Source organism: Rhea pennata, chromosome 5 (assembly GCF_028389875.1).
Source record: "Rhea pennata isolate bPtePen1 chromosome 5, bPtePen1.pri, whole genome shotgun sequence".
NCBI classification, from domain to species: Eukaryota; Metazoa; Chordata; class Aves; order Rheiformes; family Rheidae; genus Rhea; species Rhea pennata.
The window spans coordinates 59383278-59403654 of NC_084667.1; the positions used below are offsets into that span (position 1 = coordinate 59383278).

At 35.3% G+C, this 20377-nt stretch overlaps 1 protein-coding gene across 6 annotated transcripts in view; it reads right to left on the reverse strand.

Moving 5' to 3' along the window:
* The window catches only part of PPP1R13B (protein phosphatase 1 regulatory subunit 13B), a 74344-nt gene that overhangs the window by 16918 nt on the left and 37049 nt on the right, over positions 1 to 20377 (reverse strand). For all 6 annotated transcript variants that reach the window (XM_062577004.1, XM_062577005.1, XM_062577007.1 and 3 more), the window contains exons 5-7: positions 1914 to 2015; positions 660 to 834; positions 51 to 247 (exon numbers count right to left, since the gene is read on the reverse strand). In XM_062577004.1, coding sequence (XP_062432988.1) covers positions 51 to 247; positions 660 to 834; positions 1914 to 2015 — 474 coding nt within the window. The remainder of the gene's footprint in view (positions 1 to 50; positions 248 to 659; positions 835 to 1913; positions 2016 to 20377) is intronic.

Below are 20377 nucleotides of genomic sequence, written 5' to 3' on the forward strand. Positions count from 1 at the left end.
CTTCTGTTAATCTACAGATATAGTTTAAACAGCATCTCTCAGTTACTTACCTGTAGCTCTTGATACAATTTTTTCAGTTCTACTGCTGCAGGTCCTGTCACCTGTCCATTGTAAGACTGAAATCCATTCAGTTTTCCTTTCCTTAAGTCCTCCAGTTGCTGCGTGAGTTGATCCACTTTTAACACTGCAGCCTGTAGTTCCTGCTGCTTTTCCTGGAACATGGCACTGATATGCTCAATTTCAGTTGCTATGATTAACAGAATAACAGTAGGAAAAAAACAATTAAGTAAAGCACAAATACAGTTTACTTGCTATTTTTTTTATTTCTACAGGTATTGAGAAATGCAACAGGCTAATTTTAAATCCAGCTTATACCTGCAGCATATGAAATGTATAAAATTATAATAAAATTATAATGTATTGGGAATTATAAATATATTATAAATATTTCCAATAGTTACTCTGACCACTTACTCTGACCTTATGGCTGACCCTATAAAGCAAAATAGCTACATAATGTACAAATTTCCTAGAAACAAGGCTCTGTAAGACAAAATAAACATCCTATCTAAAGTTCTGCTACAGTACATACTGTTATTTGCTAGTCATGTACTTAATAGTAAATTAAGTCACATAAATTACTTAAAAATTCCACATACACAGATTGCCATTCATGATCTTGCTATAATCCACTTGTCCTCTCATGGCACGAATTTTTTTCAGCTTTGTCTCCTGGGTTTCAACTCGTTCTTTAAGTTTTTGAAGCTTTTCACTCTCAGAAATAGACTGCTGCTGGCGGCGTTCTTGCTGCTTCAGATAACGTAAACGTTGTTCCTGGCAAAACAAGGTTTTGGACAAGAGGTAGCTGTTACCCATTTAATTAAAAACAAAGTGGACTTATAAGAATCCATCACTATGATCAGTGAATTTTCTTTCCAGAAATCTGAAAAAGTTTCATCTAGTTAAAACATCCATCAGTCCTTCTAGAGAAACTCTTAACATTAATTTACACATAAAACAAATCTCTTTTAGAGCACAAAAATTCAGATGTTTCAGACCAAGTATCAAACTACATATATATGCACAAACAATCCTAGCCTGAACACTCAAACACATCTGTGAAGCTTCCTCCAGCATTTGTTTTCTGCTGCTAGTAACACTTTCCCAGTTGTTGCAAAGTGGGCTTCCAATACTATTGCCCAGTTTCCCAAAAGAGACAAAATATGCCCAGTAGGCTGTTTCAAACAAGCTGACCTACTTTAAGAAAACATTCCAGTTTAAAATAACAGCCTGTCCACTGGGCACACAAAGAAGATGCCTCGTTCTTCCATATTATTTCCATCAAAAAAGAACAACAGAATTGTTAGGATGGTTTCTTTTAAAAATACTGTGTTGAATTCCAAGTATTCAGTTCATACTGTATTTTGTAACACCCACAATAATGTTAAAACATTAACTCCACTCTCAGGTTCGAAAATATACATAGATTGTTATGCCTCAGACTATGGAAATGTAATGTATAAATACATACAAAATGAGCATATTCTCTTCTCACTCCACTGTTACTATACTGAAGTGAATAAACTACTAGGTATAAGCATAGAATTAAGCTTGGTCTATCAAAGATTATGAAATGAGCCTCACAAAAAAAACCAAAATCTAGCCGTGTTTTTACAAAGGCACGTAACTGTTGGCTTGACAAAGATTATTGTAATATTATTTAAACTAAAATGTTTTATATTGCCTACTTTAAGATTAACCTTTTAAAGCAATGGATTTCTCTTGTCTTTCTTTAGCTTTTCTAGAATGAATTGGTGCATTTTTCTGTAGTGATAAAAGTTAGGTTTGCATATGTTGAAGGAAATTTGTATTTATTATGATCTCTACATTTTGTCTGCTGCTAACATTATTACCTTAGCAACCAACATTTGCTGTTGATTCTCAATCTGCTGCTGTTGTCGGGCAGCCATATCTTGAAGTTCAGAAAGAGTGAGCTCAACGCGAGGATTCCCAACCTGCAGACCACAAAATGTTACGTTAACGTGGTTAGCTTCTAGTGTTAGAATATTTAATAAATTAATAAAAACATGCAGTCTTTAATAAATTTCATATTAAAGTAACTCTACTCAAATTTAGTAATTTTCTTTTTTTGAATCATACCTATCATGCAACATTAAAGACATTACAAGCCAAGATGTAAACAGGCAAAAAAATCCCCCCCAAAAAACAAAAATCCACCCAAAGAATATGGCTACACTGGAACTAAGAGAAACATTTACACTCTGCCATGTACTATCTTCTGAAGGAAGATTAGAATCAATATAAATGATAGAAAGCTACACTTCAGATTATCTACTCATAGGACCAAAATAGTACTTGGTGTGGGTACCAGACTTATTTCTCATTAAGAAAATAATTTTTTATTTATTTCTCTTACAGTTCACACACACCTATGGAAGAAATTCTCATTTCTGAAATAGTTGATATCAAACTTACTTTTTTGAAACACACTTGCGTTAATGGCAGCATTTTCCTGCTTTCACGGTCAGCTAGGTTGATTTCCCTTGGCAAATGAAGCATGGTAATGGCACTATGATTCAGCGCGTCACTTCCATGTAAGAATCATTTTTTGACAAAGTTTTCATTCTCTGTCTCATTACATAAGAATTCCCCCTTTATTGTCCTCTAGGGCTTGAGTTGTTCACTTTCTATAAGCAAAATCATCCAGTATATTAAGTACTCCTTTGAGCATCATTATATTCATGAGAGCTTAGAAATCCAGCAAGAATCACAGGCTACCTGTCAAAGATTTCTACATGGACCTCCATCACTTATCTTGAAGTGCCAAATAACATATGCTATGTGTTAAGATACTAAAACTCAATGAAAGACATTCTACCAGATCAGTCCAAGACTCCTGATTATGAAATCAAGTTTGATGTCTCCAGACAAGATTCACAGTTCAAATACAAAAGAACTCTTTCTCTTTTGATTATGTAGTCTTCCAAAATAATTTTTAGACCAATAACACTGCATTTTTTAAGCAACAGCTCTTTTCAATTAGATTAGAACTCCCTCCTCATTACAATAAGCTGCAAAAGAGAAAAGGGAGAAAAAAAAAAACACTTTTGTCTCCTAAAGTTCATGAAGCCTCAATAGTAAAGATGACAAATTTTAGACAGAGGGAAAAAAATTATTACTAAGGGATAGGTACAGAACTCCGAAGACCACATGCTGAACTCAAGATTTCTGATGCGTTTACAGTCTCTTTAGACTTCAGGCCACATACATCTTATCTATTGAAATGGAAAGCTCTGACTGTCAATTGGTTCTGCTTATGCTAGACAACCAACTTAAGCTCCTGTACACCTTCTCTAGAGAAGCAAAAAGCCTTCATATTTAGTTCCCCATCTTCCATTCCCACTGTCTGCTTATTGCTGTCCCCTTTGCTATGCCAGTTCAATGTTTGCAAGCTTGCACTCCAAAAAAGGACCAACCATCGAATCCTACAAGCATGTTAAAACCTCTCCCCCACCACAAAGTAAAAGGAGCAGAGAAAGAAAGAAAACACTTAATGCCTGTTCACTTCACTGGCCTGGATCTGGATTCCAGTTCCAATCGCCTAACCAGTTGCATCAGCAGATCTGGAAGGATGGCAAAACTACAACTCAAAGACAAGAATAAGTGGTCAGAGCAAAACAGAACAGGAACCTTCTAAATTGACTTTGGGGCTGCAAACAATGTATTCAGAACTACACTATAAGAAGTTTTTTTAATCCTGACCTTTAGGTCAAATGATGTTTTGTAACTATTGCAGCTAGAGTTGGCTGAAGAATTATTCTGGCAGTAAGACACAGCGAAACAGACTGACAGAAATTCCTTTAAGATGCATAGGAAGCTTGTGCCATTCAAAGAAGCTCTATTTGATTAGCAAGGTATGACAGCTTGCTTATCAATGTGATAAAAGTAGCCAAGGAATAAGGTTTTCTACTAAAATAATCTAATCCTTTAAGCTTCTTTTCTTTCACTATAAATTTAGATGTATGCAAGTAGTACAAGTCTTGTAGTGTTGATTATGGTACATAAAGAACTCTGGCAAAGAAGAATTTAAAATAATATTCAGTTGTTTCAGAAAGAACTGGTTATGTATGGTCTGAACATTTATATTTATGCTAGAGTAGCCTTCAGTGTCCTTCACATAGTTGTTAAGTATTTCTGCTTACAGTCACAGAAATTTAATTACAGACTAATTAAAGGAGGTCAAATTGTTTGATTTTTCTCTCTCTGAAAAATAACAGTTCCAGAGAAGCATCCAGTAATCTGTTGTCCTTTTAAGGAGACGCTGAAATGACCAAAACCATGCAGCTGTTGCATGCACAGATGAAACTTATGTTACCAAACTTCATCTGGCATTTGTTACTGTGGTATATGCCCGCTGCCCAGCGAGACAAGCTCAGCCAACAGATTTGCTTCTGGATTTAAATGATTATAGTTTTAAATATTGCTTTTTTCCACGACTATTACAGCTTCAGACATCAAATTGGCACTGTGCATTGTATCCAAGTGACAGTACACATAGGGTATGAAATATACATCCGTATGATCTTTATGCAAAGATGTCAGTGTGTATTTTGTTGCAGTCATCGTAGAAAAGTAGTCTTACTGAAAGCCCCAAAGCAAGATTTCAGATAAAGCGAGTTCTACAGCAGAGATCACTGTTCTACTCTAGAGGCAACAAAATCTGGACTAGTGCTTTGACATTTTTGATTCACAAAGCAGAGAGGTGTTGTTTTGCAGGTTTTGTTTGTTTGTTTTTTTAATCAATGACATCAGCTCTGTAACTAAGGTAAGATCTGGAGAAAGCTAACAGATCATGGAAAAAAAAACAGTATTAGATGAAAATTTAACACTGGAAAATCTGAGTTTGGCTAGAGTAGCGAAAAAAGCTTTTGTAGAAGTCCATCACACAGTGAGAACCCACGATGAAGAAAGTAAAATGTGAATCAAAGGACTGGGCTTAAATGCATCGCATGCCAGATTTGCTTTAGTCCATGTCAACATACAACAATTAACGGTGCTACATGAGTAATTATGCTCCAGCTGTTCAATCACCGGGGCAGCTGATGATGCAGCATCACAGCCAGATCACACCCCAGAATGATCTCTCAACTTTCTTTTTCCACCAGTATCAAAAGTTAAAAGTAGGCAAAAGAATTAACTATGGAGGAATGCTTCTCTTCTTTTACAGACACGGAGTTCCTGGTTGTCCCAAGAAAGTTAACTGATTTAGTCTAAGCTCTGGACCTGATGAGTCCCTTTTAAAGATTTAAAGGTTTAGTCTTCATGTCAATGGACTAGGTGTTAAAAGCCTGAAGTGAGATGAAGGTTTAAGTGCAACCACTAATGGTAAAGCTTAAAACAGGGGAACATATAAAAGACTAATTTTACTGCAGTCAGTTAGAAGAAATTGAGAAACATTTTGGATGCTTCACCTCATTCACTGCTAGGATGCATGGCATTTGTGTGCTGCTTCAGAAGAAGCTTCTTAAGAGATTCTAACATAATCTCTTAAATGATTTGTGTAGCCTATGTAGGTCCGGGATATTATCAACACAGAGACTGGAAGACAAATACCGAAAGGAAAAGTAGTACAGACAAAAAGAGGGGAGGGAAACAACAAACTGACAAAACAGAGATACAGACAAAGACGTAAACCTGACAATTCCAACTTCAGATTAATACTTAACTCCCTTATTATTGTTGTACTGGTACAGTAGACTTCCCATTTTTGGTTTGAATATAGACTTTTCACTTTTTACACTAATAGAGGAAGTTAAGTAGTGTGCATATGAAAGACTTTAGCACCATTAAAAAGAGACAAATTCAGTTCCGAGCCTTGAAAATAGAGATGAGAAAGAATACAGTTCTTTAAAAACTTAATGTACACTGGAAACAAGAATGGCTCTTTGCAGTTAATACAAAAATATATATTTTAATAAGTTACTACTGTTTAAAGCTTTTTATGGAATATTTAGGAGACATTAGTGGGGATTTATCACTTCCTTTGAATTTCAAAGCTAGTAAATCATCTACAAGATCAACGTATAACATTACTGAATATGATTTGCAATTTATACAATGCTGTGACAACATGTAAAACCAAATATTAGACATTAAAAAAATGCACTATTTCAAAACATTCATAGTTTTTAAATCAACAAACAGAGGTAATTTAAAACTGCACATTCAATTACTTAAAATAAATAATCTAAATGATTCCTCCCCCCTTCCTCCCCCCATTACGTGCTAAGAAAAAGAAGTGCAGTGTAACAAGACAAATTCCAAAAGCTAACACCAAATATCTGCTTTGTTCTTCAGGGAAGAAAAAACCCCAAACAAACAAAACACTGCAACCTTTGAATTGCACTTTTTTACTGAAAGAGAATATCAACCTTTGAAAAATTATGCCAAAATTTGGAAAATTCGAAATAGCTCAGTATCTACTGTAATTCAGTCAGTTGACTGGATCAACACAAGACCCAAACTACCGCACTGTAATAATTCAATAAACAAAGCAGCATCTTCAAACCACATGACTATGTTATCAGTAAAACAAGTTAAATTATACCATTTTTCTATCCCCACTACAGTCAATATCGGTCAAAAACATTTAATTCTCTTCGTTTTTTCATCTATGGAAAGCTGTATTTGAAACGGTTTCAAATGAGTGTTCACAAAAGATAATATAGTCAAAAAGTTTTCACAGGCTGTACAAGAACAACCAAACCCATCAAAAACATGCTCCCTCCTTCCTTTGCTGAATCAAGGGTCAGAGATCCCAGAGTAAAGAAGAAAGGTGACTTAGTTCCTCTACTTTTGGAAGTCAACAGGGTAGACTCATAATGCAGTTCTGTTGTATCTGACAACAAGGCTCTCTTTGAGGTAAAAACCACCTAACACACTGATTTTCTACTTCAACACTTTGTTAATGCGCATGGTAATTTTAAAAGGAAAAAGACTGAACTGAATAGAGTGTACTTTTTTTTTTTTTTTTTTTTTTTTTGGTCTTTCCCAACTTAATGTGACTTACGACAGACAGACTTCCTTCACAACATTCTTTAAGCCCAAATAACTTGTGCGCCATTCTGGCCACCAGCTATTAAAATGGAAGAGAGTTTATTATTAAAGTAATAATAAATTACAGACTTACAGGCTCGAACTGTGTAAGAAAATAAGAAAGCTTTGCCAAGAGCCATCCACAAGCCAAAATCTGTCCACTTGAGACAAGAAAACAATAGCAAAACTAGATGCTGCTCCTAGAATATGTTCCCATCTGATGACTTCTTTGGCCATGAACTTCCATCAGAAGAACTTAAATCTCTATTGCTGGACTGTGAAGACATGTCTCAAAAGGGGCTCCAAATGGCTTCAAGGCTTCCTCTGGATCCTTGAGTTTGTAAGTCAATTTTTTTTTTTTTTTTTTTTTTTTTTTAAAAAAAGACTTGGTAGTATTTTCTCCAAACCTGTAACTTCTGTTCAAAAATAGGCACATACTTGCATGAGATTAGGCAAAAACATTAGCACGTTTGCCTCCTCTCTGCATTGATAATCAGTTAAAGTTAAGAACATTGACAGTTCATTCTGTTACCACTAGTATTTTTCAGAATAACACTGCCCAAGAAAGAAAAACATTTTATTCTTCTAAGAAGCCTTGTTTAAAAATATATGCAGATCCAAGAAGAGGTAACTACATAATTATACATTTTTCAAAGTAAAAAGGCAATCTCACCAAGTGAAAATTACAGATTTTCTAAATGCAAAATGAAACAGAGTGCACAATGACGACAAAAATGGGTGCGTAAAAGCACCAGAAAATAAAAAGGTTTGATTCAAAAATTCAGAACTAGTACTGCTTTAAACAAGCACATCTGAATATGTAACTTATAATGCCTTAAAAAACCCTGTATTAATACTGAATGTAAAATACAAGGTGAATGCAAATATTAGCATATAAAACTACTACAATATTCCACTTAAAGTGTAATGCTTAAAAAGATTTCTGTACAAGCCAAAACAACAAAGCATAGGAAATAGTGATAATTAACCATTTAAATACAAACTCCCCATGAGAAATCTTTTACTGTTTACCTTACCAAAAACCAGTAAGTGTGTATCTTTCACTTAAAGTACCTACACGGTATCTAAGAATGAAAAGAGGCATCAGCTGAGGGAAAATAAATAAATAAATTTGAAACCTGTAACTTCACTCGCAGATGCTTCCTTTTAATCCACATGGCAAAAGTAGCACAGACCAAGCAGATGTCTTCAACTTCAAGTTAACTCTTTATGAAAGGATTGTAATTGATTTCAGGTCTCCAGAGGCAGCAGAGTTTATGGAATTTCTTGAAAATTAGTGAGTTTTGCCTTATAAAGATCTAGTTGAATCAATCAGTTTCTTTAGATCATTTCATCTTAACTGAGTTTACTTATAATAAACTGTATTCAAACAAAACAGCTCAGGGGGAGGAAACAAAATTCCTTCTTCAGGAACTAATATTATATAAGGCGAAAAGAGCCATGTATTTGCTCAGCACTTTAATGAGGTTGTTGGTTTCTCAGATTCCTAAGTTTATACTGCTCATGCAAGTTATTAACTATTTCATTCACGAAGTTGCTCATTTTTCATAACAAATATGAGCCTATCACATTTGAGGTCCAGACCTTCTCCTTTCTCCTCCAGCAAGAGGAACCTACCTCCTACAGAACAGCCTTCTAAAGGAGGAACCAAAAAACCACTACAAACATCTACTCCTCCAGAGTCCACAGATTCGTTTGCTACATGGTGATACATCAAAGGAGACAGTTTTGCTGAACTGTAAATTTCTTTTCATTGATTCAATGAACATTGATGAGCATTTAAACATACAGATGAACTCCTAAATAAAATGCTATAGAGCAAAGACAGCATTATTAGACACTGAGAAAATACTACAGATGGCTCATATGGACAAAAATACTTTGCACCTGCATTGCCTAATTTCTTACTATTGACAAGCATTTTAAAGAAATTTGTCTGTATTTTATATAGCATGTCATTTTATAAGGACATGGTGGGAGAGAGAACTTCCAATCAACTGGAGTTTCAGCTTCTGACATATTACCCTCCCACTACAGGCTAAAACATTGCCACTTGATTGAGAAAGGTGGGATGAATGCTACAGCAATAATTAGTGTGGAAACCAGTTTACAAGCAGTCTCAAAATAAGCCATACCTTAGACAATTAAAAAAAGAAACCTCCTTTACCATTTAATTCTACATGTCAGTCTGGTTACTTTGAAAGTTCATTTTCCTGATCCTCTTGCCTTTATTTCTATCCTCAGACTACACTGTTTTTTTTTTTTTTCTATTGTCACAACCTCCTCATGCTTTTTTCACTCAGTCCACATACTTCTGCACTGTTATGAAATAGCTAATTCACTGGCAACCCGCAACAGTAATGGAAAAACTGCATCTGAACTCACTTTTCTGTGACAACATATTGTAGTTAGATATTCAAGCAATAAGGAGATAATCCAACAATCTTCTGCCTTTATTCTCATCAGAAAACTATTTTTTCAGTTTAAGAGGAATCTAATTATGTCAATATTAAAAACAAAACCTCAAGAAATTGACTTTGAAACAGACTATTTTTAAAAAAGATAATTAGGATGCAGTTTTATTTTGTTCAATTATTTGCCTTCCTGTTTAAGTCATAAAGATATTTTTTGATCATTTTCTAAGTTTACACTGGTAAGAACAGAAATTTACTTTGAAAATAGTAATAAAACATCTACTAAACCCACCCCTGAGAATGCTATGATTTTAGAAATAATAGCTTAAAGAAAAACAACATATATCCAAAAGCTTTCTAGACCATCATGATGACTGACAGTTTAGTTCTGGCAACCCCTTGCAGCTACTAGCCATGGGAAAGCATAATTTAACCAGTTAATTGAAAAAGAAAACCAGAACAGTACCAGGATTTAATCCAACATTTCCTGCACACTATCTCTTTGGGTCTTTCTTGAGTTTTACAAGAGCCACTATGTCATTCTCCTTTCTCCTCTATCCCTTCACTCTTCTTTTGATAGGTGCTCATACCTTCATCCTACACAGTTGCTCTTAGCTCCCTTCCTAGAGCTCTGCACTAGACAGTGTAGGTTCAAGTACCTCAAGCCTCCTGAAACTGGCCAAGCTTCACCTTCTCCGTCATATATTCTTGTAAAATGAAATACTTCTGCTCCTCATATGGTTTCTAGCCTCTTTCTCATCATTCACTTCCATTCACCTTCTGACCGTATTCCCTCATTTACTACTAATCTTTCTAGTACTTAGATCCATTCATCTCTCTATTTTTAACACTTGTCACAGTCAAAGACAGTTTTGAGGATAAATCACCAATTGCCAAGGCCCAACATAAAGCCAACCAGTGCGTTATATCTATGTTTTATCTACAAGGAGACCAAAGTCTGCACCTTAGGCTCTGCCTTACACCCCAAAATGGCTGGTTCTGACTCTATCAAAAGGGCTACCAAGAACATTTTTCTGCTTGAATCTCACTACTTTCAGCCACTTATTTTATTCACAATCCATTGCAGAGGGACTACTAAAGACGATGGAGTGTATAACCCATTCACAACTTAACTATACTGTTGATTCTTTACACGGGATAGGATGGCCACTCCAAAATTGTGGTACAGATTAAGGAACATTGGCCTATTGGGCAATCTTAAAAAAAAAAAAAAAATCCTTCCCTTAATAGTCATCTTTCCTCCCTCCCCCAAGACAGTCTGCATGGTAAAAGTAATGATACCTCCAGACAAAACAAATGTGAAAGAAAAAGTTTTTATCAATGTTGGGAAAAGAACAGCAACATATTAATAGCCAGAGATAACAGGAAAAAAAAATAAATAAAATGAACACAGGCAGAGGACAGGACTGGCACCGAATCATCAGCAGAAAATGAAGCAGAGAGAGGAATTCAAGTAATAACTCCTTTGGACTCAGGATTTCAAGAATTTACTCCCTCATGAGGGATTCCCTAATGAGGCACAAAACTCAGCCATGGAAAAAAGGAAATACCATCTTCACCAGCCTAATAGGGGAGGACAGCAAATGCCAGAAGGTACTGCAAGTTGCTGAAAAGGCTTATAAAGCCTACGTATAAAAGCAAAGTCAATAACCTGGTTTTGCTTCACATGCTGAAAGACTCAATTTTCCATAATCTATACCCATTTGAAGTAGCTGTTCTTCCTAGGGAAAATGGTGAAAAAGAAAACTTAAATCCAAGTTAGAGATTTATCTTTGCAGAGCTGCTAAAATCCAGTAATCCATACAACTACATAAAAACGCACAGAACTGACAGGTGCGGCACTAGGCGCAAGAGTATATGGAAGAAGGAAGCGAAATGTGCTACACAAATGACTATGCTCCCAGGACGAAGCAGACTGGCAGCTACAAAGTGAACAGAAGCAGATTGAAGCTTTTTTCAACTAGTAAGCACCAGTTTGCGATCAGGGCTCTGAGCGCTCTTGGCCTTCCAAAACCAGGGAGCTCTGCATGGGCCATCCCTGCACTGCCTTCCTCCATGCTGCATTTACAGGAAGGAGAGAACACAGCCCTGACTATATGATGATCCAACTGCCTGAGCAAGGAAAGACAGAAACAATTTTCTTTGCCTGTAGCATTGAGGAAAAGGTTTCTTAATTGTCCCAAGCTAATGCTGGCAGGGGCAGCAGAGGACCACCAGTCAAGTATGACTTTTCTGCCTTAACCCTCCTTTAAAATAACATAGTTGAGAGGATGCTTTAACTTGTCCAGCAACAGATCTTTTGGTCCCCATCTTCAGGCCTAGGAGTTTATTATAGTAGTTCCGTATCAAATAGTCCTCACACAGAATGTATGTGGCCTTTTTGTGCTACTTGAACAATCCAAAAGGAAAGTGCAGGATGGAATATCCACTGCAGGTTATTGACTCTGACCTCCTTACGTTTCTGGAATATATTCAGCATCAGTCTAGAAACAGATAACCAAGTTCAAGAATTCTACCAGACGTCAACCATATTTTACATGAAAGCTGGTCCTAGTGCTGTGTAAAACAAAGACAACTTGAAAATTTTGTGCAAAAATCCACATTTGACATTACGAAGAGACAAAAGAAACATCTTTGTTTAAATAAACAAATAGACTTTTTGTAGATCTCTACATGGATGACATTATTTCCAGTTTAATGGCTTCATCCACAGCTCTGCCTCACATTTTTAATTAGGTCAGAAAGATGCCGGTAGCAGAAATCCATTTTAAAGAATCTAATGATAACAGCACATGCTTTTTTTAGCTTAATGGAAATGAACAAGTTAATCAAACCCAGAAAAGGCAACCAGGATACTGAGAATTAAAGCAAAGTACAATTAGCATCCGCTTTCTGCTGATAATCAAATAATCTTGAAGGTAATATTTACATATGTAATCTGGTTGTTTTACTCAGAAAATTATAATAAAAATGTTATTTTAATCCTGTTAATAAACACATTAACAATATCTTTGAATAACTAAATATGTTTCAACTATATAACAGTTTTCTGGAAAAATTTCATTTCATCTATGTTTGATAAAATCTCAATATTTCTCCTTAAACTAGACTACTCTGTTAGCAGTTCCTCCAACTTGCTGATATAAATAGCTCACTCTGAGATCACTCTTTAAACCCTATGAAGGTTTAAAGTCTGTCCAGCAAAAAACACAGATTCCAAATATTCCATGTTTACTTATATTGGTTTTTATTAGAACTCTCAGATTGACATAGTCCTTTATTTTGGACAAAAATGCCTAAATTAACCCCAGAAATTAATTATACAGAATGAAAAACAAAACAAAAAGCTAAAATAGATTTTTGAAGTTTCAGGTAGATTTAACCATATAATGAACATCTGCTACAGTGCATCATATCAAACTGGCTTCTACAATATCAGAAAGTAGTATCTGAAAATCATTATTTAAAATATCACTTTTTTTCATTATCCTTGCAGACACTTATAATAGCCAGAGAAGTCTTGAACCTTCTCATATTAACAGTTGTGTACAGAACTTCAGATTTGCTTATAACACCAAGCCTTAGAGTAATTATTCATAATAGGTACGTCTCAAACTTTCAAAACACACTGCCCAAGTTCCTTTAAAAATAGAGCTAAATAAAACTATATTTTTCTGGGTATTGAAGACGAACGTCTTACTGTTATGCCAGGTCATTACAGTTAAAATGCACTTATAATTAAGTCTCCCAAATAACATTTAGTACTCAACGTTACAAAAATGTGCTTATTCTTCCCTTAAGTAATGGTTTCATACACATTTTTGTCATGATTAAAGAAAAAAAAAAGATAGTGGTAAAATAAAGCATTTCCAAACAAGGAAGTACTGAAAATAAGTAACTTGTAATTGTTCAGATATGTTCTGAAACTTCGCATATGACTTCCGCGTCCCATAAAAACTAAGCAAACGTAGACCATGACATTTTGAAGTAATCCCCCTTTGATAAGGCTTTGATAACTTACGTTTTGGCAAACGCATTACTCAATTTCATTTCAGAGCCAAGCAGTTAGCAAAACCAAACTAGTCTGTATTTTGGATCACCTGACAATGAAACCCACAATTATTTAAACTCAACTATGAAAGCAATACAGTACTTAAATAGTATGTCCACTAAAGGGTAAGACTAACAAATTTTGAAGAGTAATTAATTACCTGTTTGCTATTTTCCCATGTAATTGTAAGAGAGCACATCTTTATTTTGCAGCATTGCCCGTCAGCTGTATACTCTTGCATTGCTTCAGCCTGCTTCAACTCCATGTTTCTGTTACTTTCAGACTACACTAACCGTTTGTTTGCTCCATTTGCTGTAAACAAGCCACATCAACTACATACATCTTTTGAGTTCCTCGATGGCTTTTGGCTCAGTGCAATCATTAGGAGGTAGGATATTTTTATCTTATTCCATATCAAAATAAAAGTTTCCCAAAATTCTTTATCAATATGAAAAGCTGTCTCTCTACATTCATCAGTGATTAGTTAACGGAAAAGGCTAGTGGATTTTGCCAGCAGTAAAAGACCTAATCATGGCAAGATCACGCCAGCTGTCAGCTAAGATCAGCCTGATTCATTGCACTTTTCATATTCAATGGAAAATGTTGAGCAATAAGCATTTCTTTCACAATTATTGGGTTAAACTGAAAATACAAGAATACAGACAATTTATCTTATAATAAGTGAAGTTTGTTTCACTTTTATTTTTGTAATATTAACAAATCAGTGCAAAAATTGAATACCAGATCATCAAGAAAGTCATTAATTTTTACTGCTTAAATTGACAGAAAACCATACCATGTGAAATATAACAAGGCCAGTTTATTAACAGAGACTATATAAAAGAAAATAATTACAGTCAAGGTAAGTATGACACAGTCAATAATCCATGCTTTATGTACTTTACCTATACAATTTAGGTTTTTCTTAAAGCCTGTGCACATAAAGATGACGACATGAGCCAGAAATGATGTATGTAAGAGCAAAAGTCAAACTGCAAGCCCAAACATAGGCTTTTTTTTTTAAAGGTATTAAACATGAAAGCAAATACTAAATCCCATTACCAATTTCTTCTGTCTCTAAAAAATCCAATATTGTGGAAGATTAAAAAAAAATAACACACAAAGCTGTAATTTACCTTGTAAAACTCAAGAATGACATGCAAGTTCATTCTTCATTCTTTCAAGAAAGTAATGCAAGCACGATTCAGTGCACTTACACAAGAGATCCAGCCAAATGGGTCTCCATAAGGACACTAAAGGATTGTATGTCCAAGCACAATATAGTGAATATTCCAGCTGCATAAAGAACAGGCTTATTTTTAGCAAGCAAGAAAAGGTAGGAGCTATAGACTAACACTGTCCTGCAGGAATATGAGAAGAAAAACAAGTTCAACTTCCTTGCTCCTAAATTAGCTAGAGAGATTTTCATTTTCTTCACTTTTATCTGAGGAAGACTAGAGGGGGAACAAACCTAACAATAATTGGATCAGGAAGCAGTTGCAGAGACACAACAGAGAAATGAAAAGGTTCTTCTGTCTGGGAAAAAACTTACAGGCAGGAAGTAAGTATGCTAGGTGCCCAAAGACTAGATGGACAGGGAATTAAGTAAATGAGTCAGTGAACATGTCACAGGTGTGTCAAAGAAAAGAGGTCACAGCACCATTGCACAGCATGCCCCCTCCCCCCAAAAAGTGGAAAAAATGGGAAGAAACACTGACCTGCTGATGACAAGCTACACAAAAAGATGACCCTAAAGGTGGTCTGAAAAGGAATAGCTGGCCTTGTAAGTACCAGAAGAATCTCCTGCTCAGAACTGGAAAGCTGCTCAAAGAGACACAGGGACAGCCTGAAAACTCAAGCAACAGTGAGCTCTTAAGAGTTCAGTACAGAAACAGTAAATTCCATAATCTGTCTCCCAAAATGAACTACAGAAACAAAGGAATAGAGATAACTGATAATCTCATCTTCCTTGCAATAAATTAGTATCAAATTATTTCATTAAAAATGATATTGAGACGATTCCCAAAGGATACAACTGTGACAACAGGCATTGAAATTTACAGTGTCAGTGAATATCAAGCCTTAGGATCGCGCAAGTACAGCAATACTTCTTGAAAAATAACAAGTGAACTCTTGAGGTAAGGATTATTCTATAAACTAATGTGCATAATGCTACCTGTCACCTGAAGCATTCATTTATTCTAAACTATTCTACTTTCCCTTCCCTCCCCCTCCTTTAAAGTAAGGGCCAAGCAACTGGAAGTAATTCTCTACATGCTTCATTGAATTAGCCATTAAAAAAAGAAAAAAAAAGGAGAGAGAAAACTGTTTTACTTTGTGTTCATGGGATTAAAAAAATACATAAAGTACTGTAGAAGGAGGTTAATTAAATAGGACAGAACTTCTCATTCCCCTCCACCATGGATATCTGAAACTAAATATTGCCACAAAACTGAAAAGCCATGCTTGATGAGAGGCAGTATCAGATCTGTAAAAGTGGGAACTAAATGCGCAGATTAAGCAAATGGTCCAGTTTTCCAGTTTAGGTATCTTCTCCCCTCCCCCCCTCCAGCAAAACATGAAGCACCCTGTTAGCTAGTATGTACTACATGAGAAATATCTTTGTTCCCTTTAGCTTCCTGAAGAGAACTATCTTTCAAAAGAGCAGCAGAACTACCAAAAAAAAAAAAAAAAAAAAAAAAAAAAAAAAAAAAGAGGAAAAAAAAAAGAAGAAGAATGAACAGGAGAGATGGAGAGATGAACTGAATTCAGATGAACAAGAAGAAAGCAAAGACAAACAAGGAAACATAAAATATATACTTACATACACATGAAAAAGGGTGAAAAATGTGTTAATCTGCACACCATAAATGAATCTCTCTCATACTTACACCTATCTAGAAAGATACTGAGTAGCTAGATGTACAGAGATTAAGAAGGATGTAAATGGATGGTGAAGACATGGAGGAAAACAGTCTCTCAATGTTCCAAGTGGGCAGGTAGAGTGTTTCCCCTCCCCAAATAGTCAAATGTTAAAATAGGGTTCATGACGTTCCAGACCTACAAATGATGTGATTCTGCCTGGCAGGTCTCAGAGTGACATGCCAGTTTAGGAGCATTTGGATTCCTTAGTTTCACAAAAGTTCTTTCTATGAGATCATATAGTTATTAGTCTTGCAGGTATTTTAGACTACATAAACTGTTTTTTAGTAAAGGATAGAGAGCCTGGGATTTCTAGCCCAGCAATGCAAAAACTATTTGGACGCATCAAAACTAGTTTTTAGATTGTCATTTTTTAACCTGCTAATGTAATGTTCAATAGTTGGACTAGTTTTTGTATTTTCTGAAGAGCAGGATACTGCAACATCTCTGGAAAAGGCTTCAGATAAATTTAACAAAGAACTGCATTAGTTCTGAGTGGAATCTAAACTGTATCAAGCTGGCCCAGGGTTTGCATTAGAAGTCTGAAGCACAGGTGCAGCAAGGTTCCCCTCTCTCACAGGGAAAAGAATTTTGGGAATGTACGTCTCAGATCAGGGAACACACCAGGAAACGTGGCAGATACGGTCATTTTTGTCTCCTTTAAAAAGCAAGAGACAAAGCTCCAGCAGAAATTTTGAAGAACTTGGTTCTGATTTAATCACTAGACTTCTGCACAGTCAAAACGTTCTAGGAAGCTTCCAAGAAAATTGCCTCAAAAGGAAGCCATTTTTCCTTGAAAACTGTTAGAGTTCCTTGCATTTAAATTACCTTATATAATCCTTTAATGAAATTATTTTGTTAGAATGAGATCTTGAAGATTCTAGACTACCAAGCCTGACAACTTTTCTATTCGGTCATTTTTAAGATCAAACTACATTAAGTGCTGCCTCTTGTGAATATGAGCTTCTTCCAAGGATATCTTTTCCTTCATTAAAAAAAAGGGGAAAAAAAGTATATGTCTACAAAGCTGTAAGTTAAAATGCTTTCAAGACTTGTTCAGGGAACTATTTTTATTTTTTTTAATTATTAAGAATTCAGATGCTGCAGGGTTTAGTTACTTGACTCATTTGTCATAAGTGTTAAACAACTTGAATTTCATTGTCATTTATCAAGCTACAGTGCTGCACATAGCACACAGTGCAACAAAACAAATTAATAAATGGCATTTAATAGAGCAGCAGGGTGTCATAGTAAACCAAAAAACATTTATGCACTCTAAAATGCTAAATTGCCTCCTGGCCATCAGATTTCTCAAGTCACAAGAACTTCTAGCATTTACATACGATGCCCACTTGCAGTAGATTAGAGCCACTACACTTCCAAGGACAGTTAAAAAAAAAAAAATGGACAAGTTATTTGAGATTATCTGAGAGATCCAGATTTATCCCTGACACTTTCTCCAATTAATTCAGTACTAGTCATAGCTGCTTTGTGTATACATAAACCTAGAAGTTTTAACCTCCCTGTTAATTGAATTTCCATGAACAGTTCCCCTTCAGCCTGAAGTTAGAATATTCTCTTCATCCTAAAACTATTCAACCACCTATTGCAACTTGTACTAAAAGTCAGATTGTATCCACTTTACTATAAACGTTAAAGCTCATCTGTTACCTATTAGCACAGAATTCTAATCTGGACTTCATCTGTCTGTCAAAGCTTCAAGACTAAAAGTTCACAAGAACATAATTTCCAGTTTGGGTGATGAAGTTTTCTTCCTCTTCCTAAGTTGCATTACATTAAAGCTAATGAATTTCATACTGAGAGATAAAAATCAGGTTCCACATTGTAATTCCTGGCTTAAGGCTTCAATTAATAGCTATCAAGAAAAAAAGCTTACTGATATTCTCTCTAAACTGGGAGTGGAAATTTAATATTACAAAGAGCAAAAGAAGTTGAAGAGAGAACAGCACTGAAGACTATAAATTGATATTTTATTCTCCCAGAGTAGATTATCAAGTAGAAAAATAATTTAAACCAAATAATTTAAATTCTTTAATGAGTATTTGGCTTCATTAAAAACAAAACAACCCACCCCACAAGACTGCTTTCATTACACTAGGCTGCTACTGTTCTCTCTATACACTTTCCTTCCATCTTCCTGTAGCTAGTCCTTTTTATCTCCTAATGTACCTTTGCTTTTCCATTGTTTCATCTCAAAAAATTTCGTGGTCATCTGATTACCTTTTCATCTGAAAATCTGTCATCATCCGGTCAGTCTTCTTTCTGGTACTTCCTTTAGGTAAATCTCTGATCCACTCCGATTTTCCTATTGATGACTGGCAGTTTCACCACTACGGGTGATTTCTGGTCCCTCTTCTAGGTACTAGTGACCCCCAGTGGCTAGAACTATACTTGCTCTTTCTGACTATTTTCAGACCACTAGCCCTTCTATGGAATGAAGTGTAGGACATATGGAAACAAACAGTAGACAGCATTATATGACCACTCTTGTGGCCACTGATATAAATCAGGAAATTACTAAATGCCATAAGGACGTCTGGAACATCAGAATACTGAAGACCACAGAATCAAAGGTAGATATTAGGCAGAATTTAGGTAGGTATTTAGGTATAAAGGAACCTCTGGAAGCAATCCGGTCTAATTACCTCCACTCAGAGTGGTTTGGAAAGCTCAGGACACTGTTCAGATAAGCTCTAAAGATCTACAGGGACAGAAATTTCAGACTCTGGGAAATCTGTTCTGATTATTATCATTATGTATTTTTCCCCCCTCACTATCTAATTAGAATTTCCCTTGTTATTACTTGTGTCCAGATCAAACTGGCTCAGTTACATGTGCAAAAGGATGGAAGAGAACTATTCTCAGAGAAAAGAACCTCTTGAGAAACTATCCTGTCTCCCTAGCAAAGGAAAGTGCTTGGTTATGCAAGTCTTATCTCCACGTACATGTATACCTTCTAGACGGTGATGAAAAGAGATCAGGTTCTGATTGCAGCAAAACTCCACTTCAAAGTCAAAGCTGTCACTAAAAGCAAACCCACTAAAAGGTCATCTGAGGAGTAAGAGAACTAGTCAATTTATACCATCTCACATAGTTTCTTCTTATACTTTGATAGACAGAAAACAAAGCTCTCAAATGAGTACTTACAGATAAGTATTCTTTTTACAACAACGCATGCTTCACTGTTTAAAGAGACCTAACCTACTCTATTCTTAACGATAATTTTTTATTTGAAAGATAATACGAAAAAGATTAAGAATTTATATAATCTTGTGATTTTAAGCACACTATTATTTTAATAATTGCTGATCATACACATATTTTCAAAGAACAGAAAAGACATTGCATATGACAAATTGCTAATTCATAATTTTACCTAAATTGAATTCTAGTAAGACAGACTGACTATCATTTTATCCCAGAATATTGATTCAAATATTGAAGCAAACATTCACCTTAGTCTTCCACATGTCACACTTTTAGCTCTATCCAGATATTAAGTTTACAAAAATATTAAAATAATAATAATAAATTTGTTATTACAGCGGTAAAATACAGCAAAAATATACCTGAATGTATTTGGTAAGATTTTAGCTGTCTTCAATGTTCCATTGGGTTGTATTGATTTTAGAGCTACTCTAACATTTAGCATGCCAGTAACAATGAATAAGCCTAACGCATTACGTAAGCATAAGCTGATTAAATCCTTGATCCTGAAGCCATCTCTTTTTCCCCCTCCCCCTCCAGTTGAAAACTTGGTACAATTGCAAATCATAGTTTTATACACTTTTCACAACTTCATTTGTACCAC